Here is a 24952-nt window from a genome sequence, read left to right on the forward strand (position 1 = left end):
TCCACACTCAGATTGTCATAGGGACTCGGTAGGGCAGTATCCAGGCTTAGCTGTAAAGTAGCAGGCAGCATGCATTATACTACCTCACAATAGGATATCTTACTATTACAAGAGAGAGAGCACTCTTATAATGTCCTACTGGCAAAAGTTTCATCCATACAGAGACAAAGGAATCTGGGTCAGAATTGTGAAACACATTAATAATCGGTGACAGTGTTATTCATAGTGTAACAATGTGCCATGTGTAATACATTATACCTGTTCACTTTTAGTAGGGGAAGTGGCGTGCTCTATATTTAGGATTGTGCTATATTTAGACAGAATTTGAGAAAGTACTACACGGTAATAAGCAACCGTGTGTGAATTTTGCATGTTATTCTGAGCAAGAGAGTTTCTCTTTGAGTTTAATTTTAGTAGGCATAAAAGCAAAGGGAAGCTACTCATTTCACATTACATGTCAATGTAAAAGAAAACCATCAATTATTAATGGTGATCATTCTGGCCTTGATACTACTATTTTGAAACTTGACCATTGTGGATATTACTACCTCTGTGTGTTGTTGCTACAATCAATATGTTTTGATTATATTGCCTCTGATCTTGTACTGCCACTGTAATTACCTTGTAGTGATTGGTAATAACAGGGATGCTCTACAACAGGGATAGGTCCTAAGCTTGCTTTCTTTACCATTTGTACTAGTGCGTGTGCCTCATCATGCTCCAAGCGCACACAGTGACTTGGTTCGGTCCCAAAGCGCAACCCACTGCGTTTAACAGTACTTCAGCCAGTGTATTGTATAGGTAGGAATTTTACAATGAATGAATGAATGAATTAAGAGCAAAATTTTATGTGAATGAATGAAAGAAATTAAAGAAAAAGAACAAAAGAAAAAGAACATATATGAATGAATGAAAGAATAAATGATACATCACGGCCATCCCTCCCCAAACATGTTAAAGAACATAAAACTATCGGTAGAACACATGTTAACATCAGCTGTCCTTTTTATAAAAAAAATCTACTTTGAGACATTTTTTACATTAGTAACTAATTCAGATATCTTATTGCATGTGTGGAATGACATGGGCATTGACAGAATGTTAACTGACACTGTTACAGACCCCTCAAAGAACAGAAAGTTTAGAACTATCACAAAGCCTTGCAAACACCTTTCCAGTTTTGTCAAATACATGTACTAAGATCAACAAGAAAGAAAGAAGTTTTAGAACTATAACACTCAAGCATCACAAGCACCAATGCGTATCAGAACAGATCGTGATATGTCATATTTTTCACACACCTCAAATACACATTAACAAAAATAAATAAATAAAACTATCACTATTACTTGCAAAAACTTTCACCTGATGGTATATTCCCTCATAAAAATTAAAGGTGTATGTGAAAGATGTTTTAGAACAATAACTAGAAACACTCAAACAACGCCCTGTAGTATTTTCAATGGCAGATCGTGATATGTCATATTTTTCACACACCTCAAATACACACTAACAATTTTAAAAATTATAAAACTATTACTATTACTTGCAAACACCTTTCACCTGATGGTATATTCCCCTCATAAAAATTGAAGGTGTATGTGAAGATGTTTTGAACACTAACTAGAAACACTCAAACAAGCCCTGTAGTATTTCAATGGCAGATCGGGTGATATGTCATATTTTTTACACACCTCAAATACACACTAACAATTTTTAAAAATTATAAAACTATCACTGTTACTTGCAAACACCTTTCACCTGATGGTATATTCCCCTCATAAAAATTGAAGGTGTATGTGAAGATGTTTTTGAACACTAACTAGAAACACTCAAACAAGCCCTGTAGTATTTCAATGGCAGATCGTGATATGTCATATTTTTCACACACCTCAAATACACCCTAACAAAAAAATTTAAATTATAAAAATATCACTATTACTTGCAAACACCTTTCAACTAAAGGTATATTTCCCTTCTAAAAATTAAGCGAATATGTGAAAGAGTTTTTAGCGATATAATTTAGTCTTTCTTAAGCTGTGTACTGAGAATTGAAGCCAGTGAGCTACAACATGCCCACTTGAAACTTTACTACAAAGCTACTGTACTTATACTGACACTAATAACAAGTATTTGACTTAAAATGAAGTGACAGAATAGGTAACTTATCTTCTACGTGTAGGCTTTCAGTTGTCACAACACTCAGTGTATGTAATCAGCTGTTGAAAATAAACCGGGCTCAATCTTAAAAAAACTACGCTGCCGCCATATTGGCTGCACTGGTCGCGCATTGAGCGAGGCATAGCTTAGGAGCTTTCGAAGAGTGACCACTCCCCTTATAGAGTCTCCCTGGTAATAATTTGAAACCTTACTCAATTTAAGAATGCAGTTGTTAGTTATGTCACACTGCTTTGTTGTTGGTTGGTGTCACAACCAATGTCATGTCCGACCCCCTAGTATAACAACAACAACACAAAATAACAACGAACACACACACACTAAATCAACATTAACCCCCAGCCCCCTTAAATCAAGAATGGCCCCTAAGCTCAACTTGGGAATGAATGTGCAACAAAGCATATCGGTGGCATTCATATAACCCCTAGTTATTGTAGATGTTGATGAACATTCTAACACAAGTAGACATTTCATTTAAAACATTATATTTTGAGGCATTTCCACAAAACAAAATTTTGATTTTCAATTTTCTAATTGTCGTAATAAGAAATGGTGAAATTTCTCACTCGTGCACATTGGCATTGACGGCGGTCTGGTGTCGGTGCCGTTGATGCGTTGACCTTCTCTGTTAGAACAGAAACAGTGATCCTTCTGCCCAGTCCTCAGATTATACTCGCACTGCACACGCTCGTAGTCACCACTGGCATTGCATGAAGGCCTCCACATGTGTGTTGTGTTCCTGACCCACGTCATGGCGCTGTGCATCATTGCTGGGTACGACTGGTTGGCCATACTGGTCATGTTCCCGTCCTGGAGGAAGTTGGACAAGTTCTGGTACAGGTTCCAGTGAGCCATCAGCACTTCCTTCTTCTTCTGGCAATTCTCGGGCACTGAAACACAGGAAGCCATTATTTCTCTACTCATGCTGGGATCTGGGCCTGGTTTGCATAACTCTATCATAGCGCTAAGGTGATTGCAACTTCCATCCTTGAGTTTACGAGTGAGTGAGTGAGTGAGTGGAGTTTACACCACACTCAGCAATATTCCAGCTATATGGTGGTGGTCTGTAAATAGTGAGTCTGGACCAGACAATCCTGTGATCAACAGCATGAGCATCAATCTGTGCAATTGGGAACCCGATGGCGTGTCAACCAAGTCAGCGGGCCTGACCACCAATCCGTTAGTTGCATCTGACAACAAGCATGGGTTACTGATGGACAATATTCATTAGTTCTATGACTATACCAATTGTTTCATCATCTTGAAGCGCCAAAGCTGATTCACAGACTGAATAATACTTTACACCAGGTAACTGCAGGAAAACAACCATGAGAGACTGAGTTGGTTGCACCACACATGTAATGAAGATGACACAACTACCTGGAAGACAGGGCTCCAAGTTCATATTTTGGCTTATTGTTATCAACAAAGTTAAAAATGAAATTTACTAGACAATATTTAATGTTAGTTGCCATATAGATTTTCAGTTACTGTACACATTGTCAAATTTACTAAGTTCCACTATTAAAATCACTATTTATAAACATTCTGTAAATAGTCTCTTAGACTCCAGCCGATCGGTAAGTCACTTGTTAAGCTAAACCTAGCAATCATTATCAATAAATTCTCAAATAAATCAAAGTCGCATTTATTCATGATGAAAACTGGAATGACCACTTTAATTTAATTTTTACCTCACTCGCCAAAGGCTAAGTGTTTCATATTATCTTGTTGTAGTTCTCAAATTTCACTCGACCAATTCACTAGCAGCTTGGAACCATGCTTCATATTTAGTATATAACAAAACATGGAAAATACTTCTGTAATGCAAATGTTCTGCACTGATCCAACTAGGTCTAAGTCACTAGATTCTTCTGGTGTGTTTTCCACAAAATATAAACTGGCGTACAAAAGAAAGAAAGTACACACCTGATGCTTTGGTCAAATGTTTTTATAAAAATAGCGTAATATTTAGAAAAGTGTTTTGATTGCCACTCACAAGTCACAACCATTGTGTACGTGTTGCAATAACACCATAGATATTGTGCCCAATTGGAACATTGCTAGCAGAATATTTACGTGTTTTAAATAGTCTCAAAAACACCAGGTGTGTACTTTCTTTTGTACATCAGTATAGATATGAAAGATGATACTCACTGTAGGGTGTGACACACTTATTGCCACAACCACCACAACATTTCTTGTTGTCTTCTGACAGTCAGCATCGTGCATGGCATGTAGAAGGTCACAGCTCTGCATGTTGTCGCTGAACATCTGTTGCAGAGACTCCAACGTGGGAATAGTATCCATCGGGCATGAGCCATGCTTCCATAGCTACAACACAAATATCACCATAGAGATATGGGGCATGAGCCATGCTTCATAGCTACTAACACAAACACACACATATAGATATGTGGCACCTGCCATGCTTCATAGCTACAACACAAATATCACCATAGAGATATGGGGCACCTGCCATGCTTCATAGCTACAACACAAATATCACCATAGAGATATGGGGCACCTGCCATGCTTCATAGCTACAACACAAATATCACCATAGAGATATGGGGCACCTGCCATGTTTCCTAGCTACAACACAAACACACACATATAGATATGTGGCACCTGCCATGTTTCATAGCTTCACAACACAAATATCACACATATAGATATGGGGCACATGCCATGCTTCATAGCTACATAACACAAACACACACATATAGATATGTGGACCTGCCATGCTTCATAGCTACAACACAAACACACACATATAGATATGTGGCACCTGCCATGCTTCATAGCTACAACACAAACACACACATATAGATATGGGGCACATGCCATGCTTCATAGCTACAACACAAACACACACATATAGATATGGGGCACCTGCCATGCTTCATAGCTACAACACAAACACACACATATAGATATGTGGCACCTGCCATGCTTCCATACCTACAACACAAACACACACATATAGATATGTGGCACCTGCCATGTTCCATAGCAACAACACAAATATCACCATAGAGATATGAGGCATGTGCCATGCTTCATGGAAGTTCATAGCTACAACACAAATATCACCATAGAGATATGTGGCAACATGCCTTGTTTCATAGCTACAACACAAATATCACCATAGAGATATGGGGCACCTGCCATGCTTCATACCTACAACACAAATATCACACATAGAGATATGGGGCACCTGTCATGTTTCATAGCAACAACACAAATATCACCATAGAGATATGAGGCATGTGCCATGCTTCATAGCTACAACACAAATATCACCATAGAGATATGGGCACCTGCCATGTTTCATAGCAACAACACAAATATCACCATAGAGATATGGGACACATGTCATGTTTCATAGCAACAACACAAATATCACCATAGAGATATGAGGGCATGTGCCATGCTTCATAGCTACAACACAAATATCACCATAGAGATATGGGGCACATGCCATGTTTCATAGCTACAACACAAGTATCACCATAGAGATATGGGACACATGTCATGCTTCATAGCTACAACACAAACACACACATATAGATATGTGGCACCTGCCATGTTTCATAGCTACAACACAAATATCACCATAGAGATATGGGGCACCTGCCATGCTTCATAGCTACAACACAAACACACACATATAGATATGATTCATGGCACCTGCCATGTTTCATAGCTAGCAACACAAATATCACCATAGAGATATGGGGCACCTGCCATGCTTCATAGCTACAACACAAACACACACATATAGATATGTGGCACCTGCCATGCTTCATAGCTACAAACACAAACACACACATATAGATATGTGGCACCTGCCATGTTTCATAGCAACAACACAAATATCACCATAGAGATAATCTGGGGACACATATCATGTTTCATAGCAACAACACAAATATCACCATAGAGATATGGGGGTATGTGCCATGTTTCATAGCTACAACACAAATATCACCATAGAGATATGGGGCACATGCCTTGTTTCATAGCTACACAACAATATCACCATAGAGATATGGGGCATGTGCCATGTTTCAAAGCTACAACACAATATCACCATAGAGATATGGGACACATGTCATGTTTCATAGCAACAACACAAGTATCACCATAGAGATATGGGACACATGTCATGCTTCATAGCTACAACACAAACACACACCATATAGATGTGGCACCTGCCATGTTTCATAGCTACAACACAAATATCACCATAGAGATATGGGGCACCTGCCATGCTTCATAGCTACAACACAAACACACACATATAGATATGTGGCACCTGCCATGTTTCATAGCTTCCACAACACAAATATCACCATAGAGATATGGGGCACCTGCCATGCTTCATAGCTACAACACCAACACACACATATAGATATGTAGCACCTGCCATGCTTCATAGCTACAACACAAACACACACATATAGATATGTGGCACCTGCCATGTTTCCATAGCAACAAACACAAATATCACCATAGAGATCACGGGACACATATCATGTTTCATAGCAACAACACAAATATCACCATAGAGATATGGGGCATGTGCCATGTTTCATAGCTACAACACAAATATCACCATAGAGATATGGGGCACATGCCTTGTTTCATAGCTACACAACAATATCACCATAGAGATATGGGGCATGTGCCATGTTTCAAAGCTACAACACAATATCACCATAGAGATATGGGACACATGTCATGTTTCATAGCAACAACACAAATATCACCATAGAGATATGGGGCACCTGCCATGCTTCATAGCTACAACACAAACACACACATATAGATATGTGGCACCTGCCATGCTTCATAGCTACAACACAAACACACACATATAGATATGTGGCACCTGCCATGTTTCATAGCAACAACACAAATATCACCATAGAGATACGGGACACATATCATGTTTCATAGCAACAACACAAATATCACCATAGAGATATGGGGCATGTGCCATGTTTCATAGCTACAACACAAATATCACCATAGAGATATGGGGCACATGCCTTGTTTCATAGCTACAACACAAATATCACCATAGAGATATGGGGCACCTGCCATGCTTCATAGCTACAACACAAACACACACATATAGATATGTGGCACCTGCCATGTTTCATAGCTACAACACAAACACACACATATAGATATGTGGCACCTGCCATGTTTCATAGCAACAACACAAATATCACCATAGAGATACGGGACACATATCATGTTTCATAGCAACAACACAAATATCACCATAGAGATATGGGGCATGTGCCATGTTTCATAGCTACAACACAAATATCACCATAGAGATATGGGGCACCTGCCATGTTTCATAGCTACAACACAAATATCACCATAGAGATATGGGGCACCTGCCATGCTTCATAGCTACAACACAAACACACACATATAGATATGTGGCACCTGCCATGTTTCATAGCTACAACACAAATATCACCATAGAGATATGGGGCACCTGCCATGTTTCATAGCAACAACACAAATATCACCATAGAGATACGGGACACATATCATGTTTCATAGCAACAACACAAATATCACCATAGAGATATGGGGCATGTGCCATGTTTCATAGCTACAACACAAATATCACCATAGAGATATGGGGCACATGCCTTGTTTCATAGCTACACAACAATATCACCATAGAGATATGGGGCATGTGCCATGTTTCAAAGCTACAACACAATATCACCATAGAGATATGGGACACATGTCATGTTTCATAGCAACAACACAAATATCACCATAGAGATATGGGGCATGTGCCATGTTTCAAAGCTACAACACAAATATCACCATAGAGATATGGGGCATGTGCCATGTTTCAAAGCTACAACACAAATATCACCATAGAGATATGGGGCATGTGCCATGTTTCAAAGCTACAACACAAATATCACCATAGAGATATGGGGCACATGCCTTGTTTCATAGCTACAACACAAGTATCACCATAGAGATATGGGGCATGTGCCATGTTTCATAGCTACAACACAAGTATCACCATAGAGATATGGGACACATGTCATGCTTCATAGCAACAACACAAATATCACCATAGAGATATGGGACACATGTCATGCTTCATAGCTACAACACAAACACACACATATAGATATGTGGCACCTGCCATGTTTCATAGCAACAACACAAATATCACCATAGAGATACGGGACACATATCATGTTTCATAGCAACAACACAAATATCACCATAGAGATATGGGGCATGTGCCATGTTTCATAGCTACAACACAAATATCACCATAGAGATATGGGGCACATGCCTTGTTTCATAGCTACACAACAATATCACCATAGAGATATGGGGCATGTGCCATGTTTCAAAGCTACAACACAATATCACCATAGAGATATGGGACACATGTCATGTTTCATAGCAACAACACAAGTATCACCATAGAGATATGGGACACATGTCATGCTTCATAGCTACAACACAAACACACACATATAGATATGTGGCACCTGCCATGCTTCATAGCTACAACACAAATATCACCATAGAGATATGGGGCACCTGCCATGCTTCATAGCTACAACACAAACACACACATATAGATATGTGGCACCTGCCATGTTTCATAGCTACAACACAAATATCACCATAGAGATATGGGGCACCTGCCATGCTTCATAGCTACAACACCAACACACACATATAGATATGTAGCACCTGCCATGCTTCATAGCTACAACACAAACACACACATATAGATATGTGGCACCTGCCATGTTTCATAGCAACAACACAAATATCACCATAGAGATACGGGGACACATATCATGTTTCATAGCAACAACACAAATATCACCATAGAGATATGGGGCATGTGCCATGTTTCATAGCTACAACACAAATATCACCATAGAGATATGGGGCACATGCCTTGTTTCATAGCTACACAACAATATCACCATAGAGATATGGGGCATGTGCCATGTTTCAAAGCTACAACACAATATCACCATAGAGATATGGGACACATGTCATGTTTCATAGCAACAACACAAATATCACCATAGAGATATGGGGCATGTGCCATGTTTCAAAGCTACAACACAAATATCACCATAGAGATATGGGGCATGTGCCATGTTTCAAAGCTACAACACAAATATCACCATAGATATATGGGGCATGTGCCATGTTTCAAAGCTACAACACAAATATCACCATAGAGATATGGGGCACATGCCTTGTTTCATAGCTACAACACAAGTATCACCATAGAGATATGGGGCATGTGCCATGTTTCATAGCTACAACACAAGTATCACCATAGAGATATGGGACACATGTCATGCTTCATAGCTACAACACAAACACACACATATAGATATGTGGCACCTGCCATGTTTCATAGCTACAACACAAATATCACCATAGAGATATGGGGCACCTGCCATGCTTCATAGCTACAACACAAACACACACATATAGATATGTGGCACCTGCCATGTTTCATAGCTACAACACAAATATCACCATAGAGATATGGGGCACCTGCCATGCTTCATAGCTACAACACCAACACACACATATAGATATGTAGCACCTGCCATGCTTCATAGCTACAACACAAACACACACATATAGATATGTGGCACCTGCCATGTTTCATAGCAACAACACAAATATCACCATAGAGATACGGGACACATATCATGTTTCATAGCAACAACACAAATATCACCATAGAGATATGGGGCATGTGCCATGTTTCATAGCTACAACACAAATATCACCATAGAGATATGGGGCACATGCCTTGTTTCATAGCTACACAACAATATCACCATAGAGATATGGGGCATGTGCCATGTTTCAAAGCTACAACACAATATCACCATAGAGATATGGGACACATGTCATGTTTCATAGCAACAACACAAATATCACCATAGAGATATGGGGCATGTGCCATGTTTCAAAGCTACAACACAAATATCACCATAGAGATATGGGGCATGTGCCATGTTTCAAAGCTACAACACAAATATCACCATAGAGATATGGGGCATGTGCCATGTTTCAAAGCTACAACACAAATATCACCATAGAGATATGGGGCACATGCCTTGTTTCATAGCTACAACACAAAGTATCACCATAGAGATATGGGGCATGTGCCATGTTTTACAGCAACAACACAAAGTATCACCATAGAGATATGGGGCATGTGCCATGTTTTACAGCTACAACACAAATATCACCATAGAGATATGGGGCATGTGCCATGTTTTATAGCAACAACACAAATATCACCATAGAGATATGGGGCACATGTCTTGTTTCAAAGCTACAACACAAATATCACCATAGAGATATGGGGCATGTGCCATGTTTTATAGCAACAACACAAATATCACCATAGAGATATGTGGCACCTGCCATGTTTCATAGCAACAACACAAATATCACCATAGAGATATGGGGCATGTGCCATGTTTCATAGCTACAACACAAATATCACCATAGAGATATGGGGCACCTGCCATGTTTCATAGCAACAACACAAATATCACCATAGAGATATGGGACACATGTCATGTTTCATAGCAACAACACAAATATCACCATAGAGATATGGGGCATGTGCCATGTTTCATAGCTACAACACAAATATCACCATAGAGATATGGGGCACATGCCATGTTTCATAGCTACAACAACACAAGTATCACCATAGAGATATGGGACACATGTCATGCTTCATAGCTACAACACAAACACACACATATAGATATGTGGCACCTGCCATGTTTCATAGCTACAACACAAATATCACCATAGAGATATGGGGCACCTGCCATGCTTCATAGCTACAACACAAACACACACATATAGATATGTGGCACCTGCCATGCTTCATAGCTACAACACAAACACACACATATAGATATGTGGCACCTGCCATGTTTCATAGCAACAACACAAATATCACCATAGAGATATGGGACACATATCATGTTTCATAGCAACAACACAAATATCACCATAGAGATATGGGGCATGTGCCATGTTTCATAGCTACAACACAAATATCACCATAGAGATATGGGGCACATGCCTTGTTTCATAGCTACACAACAATATCACCATAGAGATATGGGGCATGTGCCATGTTTCAAAGCTACAACACAATATCACCATAGAGATATGGGACACATGTCATGTTTCATAGCAACAACACAAGTATCACCATAGAGATATGGGACACATGTCATGCTTCATAGCTACAACACAAACACACACATATAGATATGTGGCACCTGCCATGTTTCATAGCTACAACACAAATATCACCATAGAGATATGGGGCACCTGCCATGCTTCATAGCTACAACACAAACACACACATATAGATATGTGGCACCTGCCATGTTTCATAGCTACAACACAAATATCACCATAGAGATATGGGGCACCTGCCATGCTTCATAGCTACAACACCAACACACACATATAGATATGTAGCACCTGCCATGCTTCATAGCTACAACACAAACACACACATATAGATATGTGGCACCTGCCATGTTTCATAGCAACAACACAAATATCACCATAGAGATACGGGACACATATCATGTTTCATAGCAACAACACAAATATCACCATAGAGATATGGGGCATGTGCCATGTTTTCATAGCTACAACACAAATATCACCATAGAGATATGGGGCACATGCCTTGTTTCATAGCTACACAACAATATCACCATAGAGATATGGGGCATGTGCCATGTTTCAAAGCTACAACACAATATCACCATAGAGATATGGGACACATGTCATGTTTCATAGCAACAACACAAATATCACCATAGAGATATGGGGCATGTGCCATGTTTCAAAGCTACAACACAAATATCACCATAGAGATATGGGGCATGTGCCATGTTTCAAAGCTACAACACAAATATCACCATAGAGATATGGGGCATGTGCCATGTTTCAAAGCTACAACACAAATATCACCATAGAGATATGGGGCACATGCCTTGTTTCATAGCTACAACACAAGTATCACCATAGAGATATGGGGCATGTGCCATGTTTCATAGCTACAACACAAGTATCACCATAGAGATATGGGACACATGTCATGCTTCATAGCTACAACACAAACACACACATATAGATATGTGGCACCTGCCATGTTTCATAGCTACAACACAAATATCACCATAGAGATATGGGGCACCTGCCATGCTTCATAGCTACAACACAAACACACACATATAGATATGTGGCACCTGCCATGTTTCATAGCTACAACACAAATATCACCATAGAGATATGGGGCACCTGCCATGCTTCATAGCTACAACACCAACACACACATATAGATATGTAGCACCTGCCATGCTTCATAGCTACAACACAAACACACACATATAGATATGTGGCACCTGCCATGTTTCATAGCAACAACACAAATATCACCATAGAGATACGGGACACATATCATGTTTCATAGCAACAACACAAATATCACCATAGAGATATGGGGCATGTGCCATGTTTCATAGCTACAACACAAATATCACCATAGAGATATGGGGCACATGCCTTGTTTCATAGCTACACAACAATATCACCATAGAGATATGGGGCATGTGCCATGTTTCAAAGCTACAACACAATATCACCATAGAGATATGGGACACATGTCATGTTTCATAGCAACAACACAAATATCACCATAGAGATATGGGGCATGTGCCATGTTTCAAAGCTACAACACAAATATCACCATAGAGATATGGGGCATGTGCCATGTTTCAAAGCTACAACACAAATATCACCATAGAGATATGGGGCATGTGCCATGTTTCAAAGCTACAACACAAATATCACCATAGAGATATGGGGCACATGCCTTGTTTCATAGCTACAACACAAGTATCACCATAGAGATATGGGGCATGTGCCATGTTTTACAGCAACAACACAAGTATCACCATAGAGATATGGGGCATGTGCCATGTTTTACAGCTACAACACAAATATCACCATAGAGATATGGGGCATGTGCCATGTTTTATAGCAACAACACAAATATCACCATAGAGATATGGGGCACATGTCTTGTTTCAAAGCTACAACACAAATATCACCATAGAGATATGGGGCATGTGCCATGTTTTATAGCAACAACACAAATATCACCATAGAGATATGTGGCACCTGCCATGTTTCATAGCAACAACACAAATATCACCATAGAGATATGAGGCATGTGCCATGCTTCATAGCTACAACACAAATATCACCATAGAGATATGGGGCACCTGCCATGTTTCATAGCAACAACACAAATATCACCATAGAGATATGGGACACATGTCATGTTTCATAGCAACAACACAAATATCACCATAGAGATATGAGGCATGTGCCATGCTTCATAGCTACAACACAAATATCACCATAGAGATATGGGGCACATGCCATGTTTCATAGCTACAACACAAGTATCACCATAGAGATATGGGACACATGTCATGCTTCATAGCTACAACACAAACACACACATATAGATATGTGGCACCTGCCATGTTTCATAGCTACAACACAAATATCACCATAGAGATATGGGGCACCTGCCATGCTTCATAGCTACAACACAAACACACACATATAGATATGTGGCACCTGCCATGCTTCATAGCTACAACACAAACACACACATATAGATATGTGGCACCTGCCATGTTTCATAGCAACAACACAAATATCACCATAGAGATACGGGACACATATCATGTTTCATAGCAACAACACAAATATCACCATAGAGATATGGGGCATGTGCCATGTTTCATAGCTACAACACAAATATCACCATAGAGATATGGGGCACATGCCTTGTTTCATAGCTACACAACAATATCACCATAGAGATATGGGGCATGTGCCATGTTTCAAAGCTACAACACAATATCACCATAGAGATATGGGACACATGTCATGTTTCATAGCAACAACACAAGTATCACCATAGAGATATGGGACACATGTCATGCTTCATAGCTACAACACACAACACACACATATAGATATGTGGCACCTGCCATGTTTCATAGCTACAACACAAATATCACCATAGAGATATGGGGCACCTGCCATGCTTCATAGCTACAACACAAACACACACATATAGATATGTGGCACCTGCCATGTTTCATAGCTACAACACAAATATCACCATAGAGATATGGGGCACCTGCCATGCTTCATAGCTACAACACCAACACACACATATAGATATGTAGCACCTGCCATGCTTCATAGCTACAACACAAACACACACATATAGATATGTGGCACCTGCCATGTTTCATAGCAACAACACAAATATCACCATAGAGATATGAGGCATGTGCCATGCTTCATAGCTACAACACAAATATCACCATAGAGATATGGGGCACCTGCCATGTTTCATAGCAACAACACAAATATCACCATAGAGATATGGGACACATGTCATGTTTCATAGCAACAACACAAATATCACCATAGAGATATGAGGCATGTGCCATGCTTCATAGCTACAACACAAATATCACCATAGAGATATGGGGCACATGCCATGTTTCATAGCTACAACACAAGTATCACCATAGAGATATGGGACACATGTCATGCTTCATAGCTACAACACAAACACACACATATAGAGATATGTGGCACCTGCCATGTTTCATAGCTACAACACAAATATCACCATAGAGATATGGGGCACCTGCCATGCTTCATAGCTACAACACAAACACACACATATAGATATGTGGCACCTGCCATGTTTCATAGCTACAACACAAATATCACCATAGAGATATGGGGCACCTGCCATGCTTCATAGCTACAACACAAACACACACATATAGATATGTGGCACCTGCCATGCTTCATAGCTACAACACAAACACACACATATAGATATGTGGCACCTGCCATGTTTCATAGCAACAACACAAATATCACCATAGAGATACGGGACACATATCATGTTTCATAGCAACAACACAAATATCACCATAGAGATATGGGGCATGTGCCATGTTTCATAGCTACAACACAAATATCACCATAGAGATATGGGGCACATGCCTTGTTTCATAGCTACACAACAATATCACCATAGAGATATGGGGCATGTGCCATGTTTCAAAGCTACAACACAATATCACCATAGAGATATGGGACACATGTCATGTTTCATAGCAACAACACAAGTATCACCATAGAGATATGGGACACATGTCATGCTTCATAGCTACAACACAAACACACACATATAGATATGTGGCACCTGCCATGTTTCATAGCTACAACACAAATATCACCATAGAGATATGGGGCACCTGCCATGCTTCATAGCTACAACACAAACACACACATATAGATATGTGGCACCTGCCATGTTTCATAGCTACAACACAAATATCACCATATAGAGATATGGGGCACCTGCCATGCTTCATAGCTACAACACCAACACACACATATAGATATGTAGCACCTGCCATGCTTCATAGCTACAACACAAACACACACATATAGATATGTGGCACCTGCCATGTTTCATAGCAACAACACAAATATCACCATAGAGATCACGGGACACATATCATGTTTCATAGCAACAACACAAATATCACCATAGAGATATGGGGCATGTGCCATGTTTCATAGCTACAACACAAATATCACCATAGAGATATGGGGCACATGCCTTGTTTCATAGCTACACAACAATATCACCATAGAGATATGGGGCATGTGCCATGTTTCAAAGCTACAACACAATATCACCATAGAGATATGGGACACATGTCATGTTTCATAGCAACAACACAAATATCACCATAGAGATATGGGGCATGTGCCATGTTTCAAAGCTACAACACAAATATCACCATAGAGATATGGGGCATGTGCCATGTTTCAAAGCTACAACACAAATATCACCATAGAGATATGGGGCATGTGCCATGTTTCAAAGCTACAACACAAATATCACCATAGAGATATGGGGCACATGCCTTGTTTCATAGCTACAACACAAGTATCACCATAGAGATATGGGGCATGTGCCATGTTTTACAGCAACAACACAAGTATCACCATAGAGATATGGGGCATGTGCCATGTTTTACAGCTACAACACAAATATCACCATAGAGATATGGGGCATGTGCCATGTTTTATAGCAACAACACAAATATCACCATAGAGATATGGGGCACATGTCTTGTTTCAAAGCTACAACACAAATATCACCATAGAGATATGGGGCATGTGCCATGTTTTATAGCAACAACACAAATATCACCATAGAGATATGGGGCACCTGCCATGTTTCATAGCTACAACACAAACACCATACAAATATGGGGCACCTGCCACATTTCATAGCTACAACACAAACATACATAGAGACATGGGGCACAAATTGTCATAGTGCACAGGATGCCCTAGGACAACAGCATCAGTGATTATTTGAAAATAATTGGTATCTTACTTCGTCTGCACTCTGCTCCATAGTCACTGCCCACACAACGCAATCCTCTGCCGCACATGACACCCTGAAGACACAAGAACAGTCAGGTGAAAAGTGTCCAGGTGTTCCACATGGTGAATTGTGTCCAGGTGTTCAGTGTGGTGAAATGTGTCCAGGTGTTCCATATGGTGAAATGTGTCCAGGTGTTCAGTGTGGTGAAATGTGTCCAGGTGTTCCATATGGTGAAATGTGTCCAGGTGTTCAGTGTGGTGAAATGTGTCCAGGTGTTCAGTGTGGTGAAATGTGTCCAGTGTGGTGACATGTGTCCAGGTGTTAAGTGTGGTGACATGTGTCCAGGTGTTCAGTGTGGTGAAATGTGTCCAGGTGTTCAGTAAGGTGAAATGTATCCAGGTGTTCAGTAAGATGAAATGTGCCCAGGTGTTGGGTGTGATGAAATGTGTCCAGGTGTTCAGTTGTGGTGCAATGTGTCCAGGTGTACCATATGGTGAAATGTGTCCAGTGTTCCGTGTTGTGAAACGTGTCCAGGTGTTCAGTGTCGTGAAATGTGTCCAGGTGTACAGTGTTGTGAAATTTCGACCAGGTGTTCAGTTGTGGTGCAATGTGTCCAGGTGTACCATATTTTGAACTGTGTCCATGTGTTCCGGGTGGTGAAATGTGTCCAGGTGTTCAGTGTGGTGAAATGTGTCCAGGTGTTCAGTGTGGTGAAATGTGTCCAGGTGTTCAGTGTGGTGAAATGTGTCCAGGTGTGTTCAGTGTGGTGAAATGTGTCCAGGTGTTCAGTGTGGTGAAATGTGTCCAGGTGTTCAGTGTGGTGAAATGTGTCCAGGTGTTCAGTGTGGTGAAATGTGTCCAGGTGTTCAGTGTCGTGAAATTAGTCCAGGTGTTCAGTGTGGTGAAATGTGTCCAGGTGTTCAGTGTCGTGAAATGTGTCCAGGTGTCCAGTGTGGTGAAATGTGTCCAGTGTGGTGAAATGTGTCCAGGTGTCCAGTGTGGTGAAATGTGTCCAGGTGTTCAGTGTCGTGAAATGTGTCCAGGTGTCCAGTGTGGTGAAATGTGTCCAGGTGTTCAGTATGGTGAATAATGATCATGAGGTATTGATACATAATCATACATGTGTATAGTATTGCTCACACGATTACTGAAACAAACCGATTGTGAAAAAATAGTTTTCATAGAAGATATGATGACGAGTCAAATGCTCTCATTTAATTTCAAGAAGTCTTCGCATTGTTAATTTCATGAGTGTATTGAAGCTACTAACATTGGACCCGAAGGGCCAAAAAGTGTCAAGAGGTTGAGCATCTTTTATGGACTAGAGACTGTACAGACTGTACTGAAGTTACTTACATCACAGGGCTTCCTACATTCGCATACAAAACATCCTCTCATATCCTTCCTTAATCCATGAGGACAGTCAAGAGAACATGTTGTGTTCTCACACTCAGAGTGGGTACCTGGTGGATAGAATAAGAAACATTAGTTAGAGCATAGTGTTAAAACAGGCAATAAAGTCCAGGGTCATTATGGGCAAAACAGCACTGGGTCAACAAACGCAATACAGCACTGGGTCAACAAAGTCAATACAGCATTGGATCAACAAAGGCAATACAGCACTGGGGCAACAAGCGCAAAACAGCACTGGGGCAACAAAGGCAATACAGCACTGGGGCAACAAACGCAATACAGCACTGGGTCAACAAACGCAATACAGCACTGGGTCAACAAAGTCAATACAGCATTGGATCAACAAACGCAATACAGCACTGGGGCAACAAGCGCAAAACAGCACTGGGGCAACAAAGGCAATACAGCACTGGGGCAACAAACGCAATACAGCACTGGGTCAACAAAGGCAATACAGCACTGGGTCAACAAAGGCAATACAGCACTGGGTCAACACAGGCAATACTGCATTTGGCCTTTATAGGCTACTAAAATAGGGTCAACACAAGCAATACAAGATAGGGCCAACAAGGGGTCAACACAGGCAATACTGCATTCAGCCTTTATAGGCTACTAAGATAGGGTCAACACATGCAATACAAGATAGGGCCAACAAGGGGTCAACACTGGCAATGAGACATAAACAATTGGAAAACCAAACAGAGAGAGTGACCAAAGCAGTCAAACCTACCATCACACCGCGGATAGTCAGGAGCCATGGTGTGTGTCCCAGGGACCACTCTACCTGCACGGTTGTAGCAGTAGCAAGCATGTCTCTCCCCTGAGTCCAGGAAGTATTCACACTGTCAACAAAACAATTTTACTTCATTGTCAACACAAACATTGCTTTACTGTCAACACAACAGCCATATTTTACTGTCCACATAACAACCCATACATAACTTTTAGGGTCATTGAGTTATGTACTTGCTTGTGGTCATCTCAATCCACATTTTCCTTTGAGTAACCAAATAAATTGTACACACCTCACTCAAACTCAATTGGGTATTTTGCCATTATCCATTAATTGTGAAAAGATAATAAAGTTATATTGGTCTTTGTTATTTGTATTTGATCTGTAATATGAGAAACGGTAAGAAGAACAGCAAGTTGCCAAGTTCATGTGTTGAAATAGAACCTCTCAATATACCTCAGGTAGTTTATCTATCTACCGGTACGCAAGCTAAGATTGGACATTTTTGTATGTACGCATGTAAGATCAAATTTATTGAGTATTTGCAAAAAATCAAGCGTACCTGTATGCAATAGACTTAATAGGAATTGAGTTTTCACATAAATATTTGCGTAATTTACACCGATATGCAGCTTATCAGTATCTCTGCTTTCCTGTCAACATAACAACCATTCTTTATTGTAAACACATCAGCAATACTTTACTTCTTTCTGCACACTCTAAATTGAAAATTTAGCCAAATTTAGCCAAGTAGAATTTAGAATGGTTATTGATAGATATGAAATACATTTTTAAACTTATCCTATCTCACGAATTGCACCTCTCTCTCTCTTGCTTAGACTTTTAGTGGAACAACTGTAAACTTTTTTCCATTTCCTTGTCCATTTGCCCATGCACTCCATGCTGATCTCCTTAATTAGCTTCATAGTTCCTACTAAAGCTTGCAGCATGCTCCACTAATTGCCCACTAACTACCTTGAATGATCATTCTCATCTTGGACTGACTGACTGACTGAGTTTAGTTTTACGCCGCTTTTAGCAATATTCCAGCAATATCACGGCGGGGGACACCAGAAATGGGCTTAACACAATGTGCCCATGTGGGGAATCGAACCCGGGTCTTCGGCGTGACGAGCCAACGCTTTAACCACTAGGCTACCCCACCACCCCCTCATCTTGGAGCCAACGTTGTAATCTGAATAGTGGGGAGGCCAGGCGGGCATCCATCGTGTGAGATAGGATAAGTATATAAATATACAATTTATATTAACATTTAAAAATTTTAAAACTTATCCTATCTCACGACTTGCACTTATCCCACGGTTGGACAGCAGGCCGCAGATTACCCTTCTGTCTGGACAGTGTGAACAGCTGGTCTTGGAGCTGTGTGGACTGATGACAACCGTAGATAGCGATGTACAAGTGAGACCTGTTACGCATGCACGCAACTCCTATGCTTGTAGTTGGTTCTCCTGAACCCCATGGCTTACTAAGCACAACGACTCCCAGGGAGATGGGTGCTCTCGAGTGATGTGGTGTTCGTCCGCAACCTACACCGGCTGCCTCGTGACTAGAATCGGGTCAAATTGACCCTCACTCCTTTGCCTAAGCTTAGTCAAAGGATGTGCCTGGCAACTTCGGAGGCTGAAGCAACGAAATCCACTGGAATTCGGGAGTGTCACATTTCACTGCCGTAATTGCTCCGTAAGCGTGAATATCGAACACCTCTGCATCGTCATACTGATTGTGCCTCAGGTCCGTAGGGCCACACTAGGTGGCCGTATTGTGATGCCTTGGTATGGAGGCCAAGTGAAGTAGTTCTTAAACCCATATAATGAGAACAAAAGGTTGAGATCCAGTTCAACATTTATTCAGTATATACAAGGAAGTAATAACGCGAATGCGGAACCATCCCTCATCTGCATTGTTGGGCCGATGTAAGCTGCTGAGCCAGTACAAGAGGTCCGAACTGGTGTAGTCCCTGGACATCCGTTACAGACAGGTCTCGCAGGCAATGTGAAGAGACTGTATCAGAACGCCAGAAGCAACCACCCATGATGGCGGTCAAGGACCAGTTGCTGTGGAGGGCCATCGTCGAGGCTAGTGAACGAGTCTCATGAGGATTGAAAGCGGCAGGAGGAGGCAACCCTGCAAAGGTGTAGGCTTGCAGGATCTAGGCACGCATCCAGAAGTCCAATGTGGTCCGGGAAACCTCAGCTGTTGAAGCGGTCGACAAGGGTATGAAGAGGTGCTTTAGTAGCCTTCAACGATCCTTAGAGGCAGCAAGGTAAACGTGCAGAGCCCTAACAGGGCAGTGTCAGATCTTCATTATCATCAGGCCAAAGAATGGTGGACAATAGGGGAATGGTAAACATCCAGTCCGGTTGCCCTGACAGGCGTTTTTTCGCAATAAAGTCCCAGCAGAGACCCAGGAAATCCTTGCCATGCTTCTTCTGCTCGAACCGCACCCGATTGACATCAAGCGCATGCAGTTCAGATATACGAGCAGTGGTAGCCAAAGCTACCAGGAAGAATGTCTTGAATGTCACTTGTCTTCTAAAGGTTCATAGTCTGTAGAAATCATATGACGAAGGACGACGGACAGATCCCAGGCCGGAGGTCTGAACTTCCTGGACTGGTCAGAGAATCTATAGGACCGTAGTAGACTCTGCAACTCGGGAACAGTGGAAATCTTCGTGCCCGTGGTGGTAGCCAAAACCAAGTTGATGGCGGCTAAGTAGGTAGCTAACGTAGTACCTTTGAGTTTCTTAGTAGTGAGGAGATGCTGGAGAAACTCAGCAACGACCTGAGCAAAGGTGGAAGTGGGAGATGCAATTCCCCTAACCTTGCAGTAGTCTTCAAACTTCTTACTCTTGTTGTCGTACAAGGAACAGGTCGAAGTATGAAGTGATAGCTGTGGCCACCTGGGGAGAGTAGCCCTCAGCTATGAGAGATCTCTGAACATGCGCCAAACATGTAGATTGAGGGTCTGAGGTGACGCATGGCGCAGTTCCGAGTGAGGGTGAAGAAGTAGGTTGTCCCTGTTGGGAAGCGGTACTGGGTTTGGCTCTACCAGGCTTCTTAGGTTGACGAACCAACTTCTCGCTGGCCAGAAGGGTGCGACTAAAAGCAGTAGTATGTTGCTGGTGGTCAATAGTTTCTGTATTACTTTCAGTACAGAGCTGAAGGGGGGAACGCGTAGGCATTGAGACCCTCCCATGATATTGCCAACGTGTCCAGGTCCCATGCCAAGGAGTCTGGGATTGGTGATACGAACTTTGGAAGTTGGTTGTTGAACCTTGTGGTGAACAGATCCATTTGAGGCCATGATATTGGGTAGATCATCGACTGAAAGATCTGGGGCAGTAACTTCCACTCTGTCGGGGACAGTCGGTTGGATCGGGACAAGGCATCAGCGATCACATTTTTTACCCTGGGAATGTGTCTGGCTTTGGCTAAGATGTTGAGTGAGTCGATGAGATGGAAGAACCTGTTTGCCCATTGTAGCAGATTCGCCATGCCTGTCGAGCCTAGATGATTTATATACCAAACCACTGTCGAATTGTCTGATTGAATCAGCAGACTGGTTGATTGAAGCTCTGTTGCCCAATGCCAGATGGCTTGAATTACCGCCTTGAATTCCAGCTCGTTATGAAGTACCAGTGCGTCGGATGACCACAGCTCGGCCACTTGGTGGTCGAGGAAGTGAGCTCCCCAGCCCATGAGGGATGAATAGGTGATGAGTCGGTGCAAAGGGCATCATAGAGACTCCGGCGCAGACATTCTGTTCGTCGAGAAACCACTGAAGGACTGAACGAAGCGGTTCTGGAATGCAAATCAGTTCCTTTGGGGTTGTTGGCCTGAAGATACGGGCTTAAAAATTGCTGTATCGGCCGAAGTTTGAGCTGGCCTCTGTATGTTAAGGCTTGAGCTGACGTCAGAAGGCCCAGTAGCTCCTGCCACTGCCATAAGGTTCTCGCCTGAGACAGCGCTCGAGGAATGCATCGCTGAATCTTTATCCACCTGTCGTGGGGGCCCGAACATCAAAATTATGAGACAAATCATCAGAGTTGGTCTGTCGATTTCATTATTCGATTATTAGATTTTGTGTTAGTGAGCAATTCATCGGTCTCAAAAGAAATCAAACGGACTGTAGATGTTGGGCATTTGGGTGGTTAAGGACAAATGGGGCTCAAACGCTTAGCTGACTCACCTGCATTGGGGCAAACTCTCCTGAGAGAGTACAGTTGGGGCGAATAACTGCCAGCCTTGTGGTGCCGTTGATACTGATAGGCATGACAGGCCTGTTGAGTGTGCTATTAGTGGAGTCTGTGAGGAAAGACGAAATAGCACCCTGGTAAAAGGCTGACATCAGAGTGTTCTTGTTGATGGTTATATTGGCGACGGTGAGGGTGAAGTTGTCGTTCAAGATAGCCATCATCATGTTGTAGGATTCGTGACTGTATGTGCACATTGTGTAGTTCTGTGGTTTGTCTGAAAGGTCAAGACAAGTGGATGAGCTACCAGGAATGATCAGCTAGTTTTCAGACTGGGTATAATTCTCAGATGTAAAACACACATTACCAGCACTACTGATGTACCAAGGCTCTTGTTTCACACACCTGATCCACATATGATCCCTAAAACCTCTACCCTCACTACATGTGACCCCTCTCTCCTCTACCCTCACCTACATGTGACCCCTTCATCCTCTACCCTCACCTACAAGTGATCCCTCCAGCCTCTACCCTCACCTACATGTGATCCCTCCACCCTCTACCCTCACCTACATCTGATCCCTCCAGCCTCTACCCTTACCTACATGTGATCCCTCCAGCCTCTACCCTCACCTACATGTGATCCCTCCAGCCTCTACCCTCACCCACATGTGATCCCTCCAGCCTCTACCCTCACCCACATGTGATCCCACCAGCCTCTACCCTCATTACATGTGATCCCTCCAGCCTCTACCCACACCAACATGTGATACCTCCAGCCTTTACCCTCACCCACATCTGATCCTACATATGATCCCTCCTACCTCCAGGTTCTGATCTCCTCTCACAAAGGATTCCTTCATAGCCATCTGGGCAGAGACACAGCCGGGGTGTTCTGTCCATCTCTCCAACGCAAGAACCGCCATTCCTACAGATGTTTGACAGAGCGCTGCAGATTAGCTTGCTGATGTCTGTTGGGTCGGGAGCTGTAATGAACGATGATGTAGATCAAAACTACTGTCACATTGTCAAAAATCCAAATAACTCCATCAACAGGCAACACACTGAAATCCTGGCTTCCAACATCAGTAATTGGAGTCAATCAACGTAAGAAGATTAGTGCTCGAGATCAACTGGGATCAAGGGGTGTACCTCCCTAACCCCTGGTGCATCATCATCAAAGACTTCCCTTGTGCATGTATATACTTAATTTACATATGGCTTCCTGTACATCAATATATATATACTGTATTGCTCACTATGATCCTTATCCACCTGAAGAAGGGGCAAGAACTAGCCCAGAAAGTTGTGAAAAATAAATCAAGAAGTTGTTATCCATAAGATTTGTTTTGTAAAACTACTGTATTTGGTCCAGAAGTGAACAGAGGTAGTTACATATCAACAGGACTTGTTTTTTACCACTTCAGTAACTGGATAAAGTGCAACCACTTAGCAAAAGGGGATGGAATGTGTAACTCGTTAAGTGCTCAGGTATTTACATCCTTAAATAGACAGAATAAATGGGGAAGGCTAACGGTAAAGGGACCACATGGTCGATCACAGATTCAGAGATACTGACAGAAACGTGAACCGGTGAATAAAAGTCTTAAATTTCACGATCTATGTTTTAATGGTTTAAAAAACCCTTATTTGTTACGTGTTGACTGTTGGAATTACAGATTGTTTACAATATAAGCCTCAAAACTGAAAATATTAAGAGGTTCCATAAAGGTACCACATGGTCAGCGCAAACTTTTATGCAGTATAAAAACTTCAAACGAGGCAGAGAAA

The 24952-nt window shown here is 41.7% G+C and overlaps 2 protein-coding genes across 2 annotated transcripts in view; both read right to left on the minus strand.

Moving 5' to 3' along the window:
- Positions 1-15: 15 nt before the first annotated feature.
- On the minus strand, positions 16-4387 carry LOC124267804. The gene is made up of 3 exons (XM_046702795.1): positions 4336-4387; positions 2745-3068; positions 16-50 (listed from the first exon to the last, which is right to left on the minus strand). Coding segments are annotated over exons 1-3 (360 nt in total). The 5' UTR covers positions 4337-4387.
- Positions 4388-4423: 36 nt separating this feature from the next.
- The window catches only part of LOC124267812 (neurogenic locus notch homolog protein 1-like), a 38116-nt gene continuing 17587 nt past the window's right edge, over positions 4424-24952 (minus strand). The window contains exons 13-18 of the mRNA XM_046702808.1: positions 23986-24147; positions 23158-23438; positions 18942-19053; positions 18155-18261; positions 16808-16871; positions 4424-4512 (exon numbers count right to left, since the gene is read on the minus strand). Coding sequence (XP_046558764.1) covers positions 4424-4512; positions 16808-16871; positions 18155-18261; positions 18942-19053; positions 23158-23438; positions 23986-24147 — 815 coding nt within the window. The remainder of the gene's footprint in view (positions 4513-16807; positions 16872-18154; positions 18262-18941; positions 19054-23157; positions 23439-23985; positions 24148-24952) is intronic.

The sequence above is a fragment of the Haliotis rubra genome, unplaced genomic scaffold, assembly GCF_003918875.1.
Source record: "Haliotis rubra isolate DU_JTF1 unplaced genomic scaffold, ASM391887v1 Scf1006, whole genome shotgun sequence".
Classification (NCBI taxonomy): domain Eukaryota; kingdom Metazoa; phylum Mollusca; class Gastropoda; order Lepetellida; family Haliotidae; genus Haliotis; species Haliotis rubra.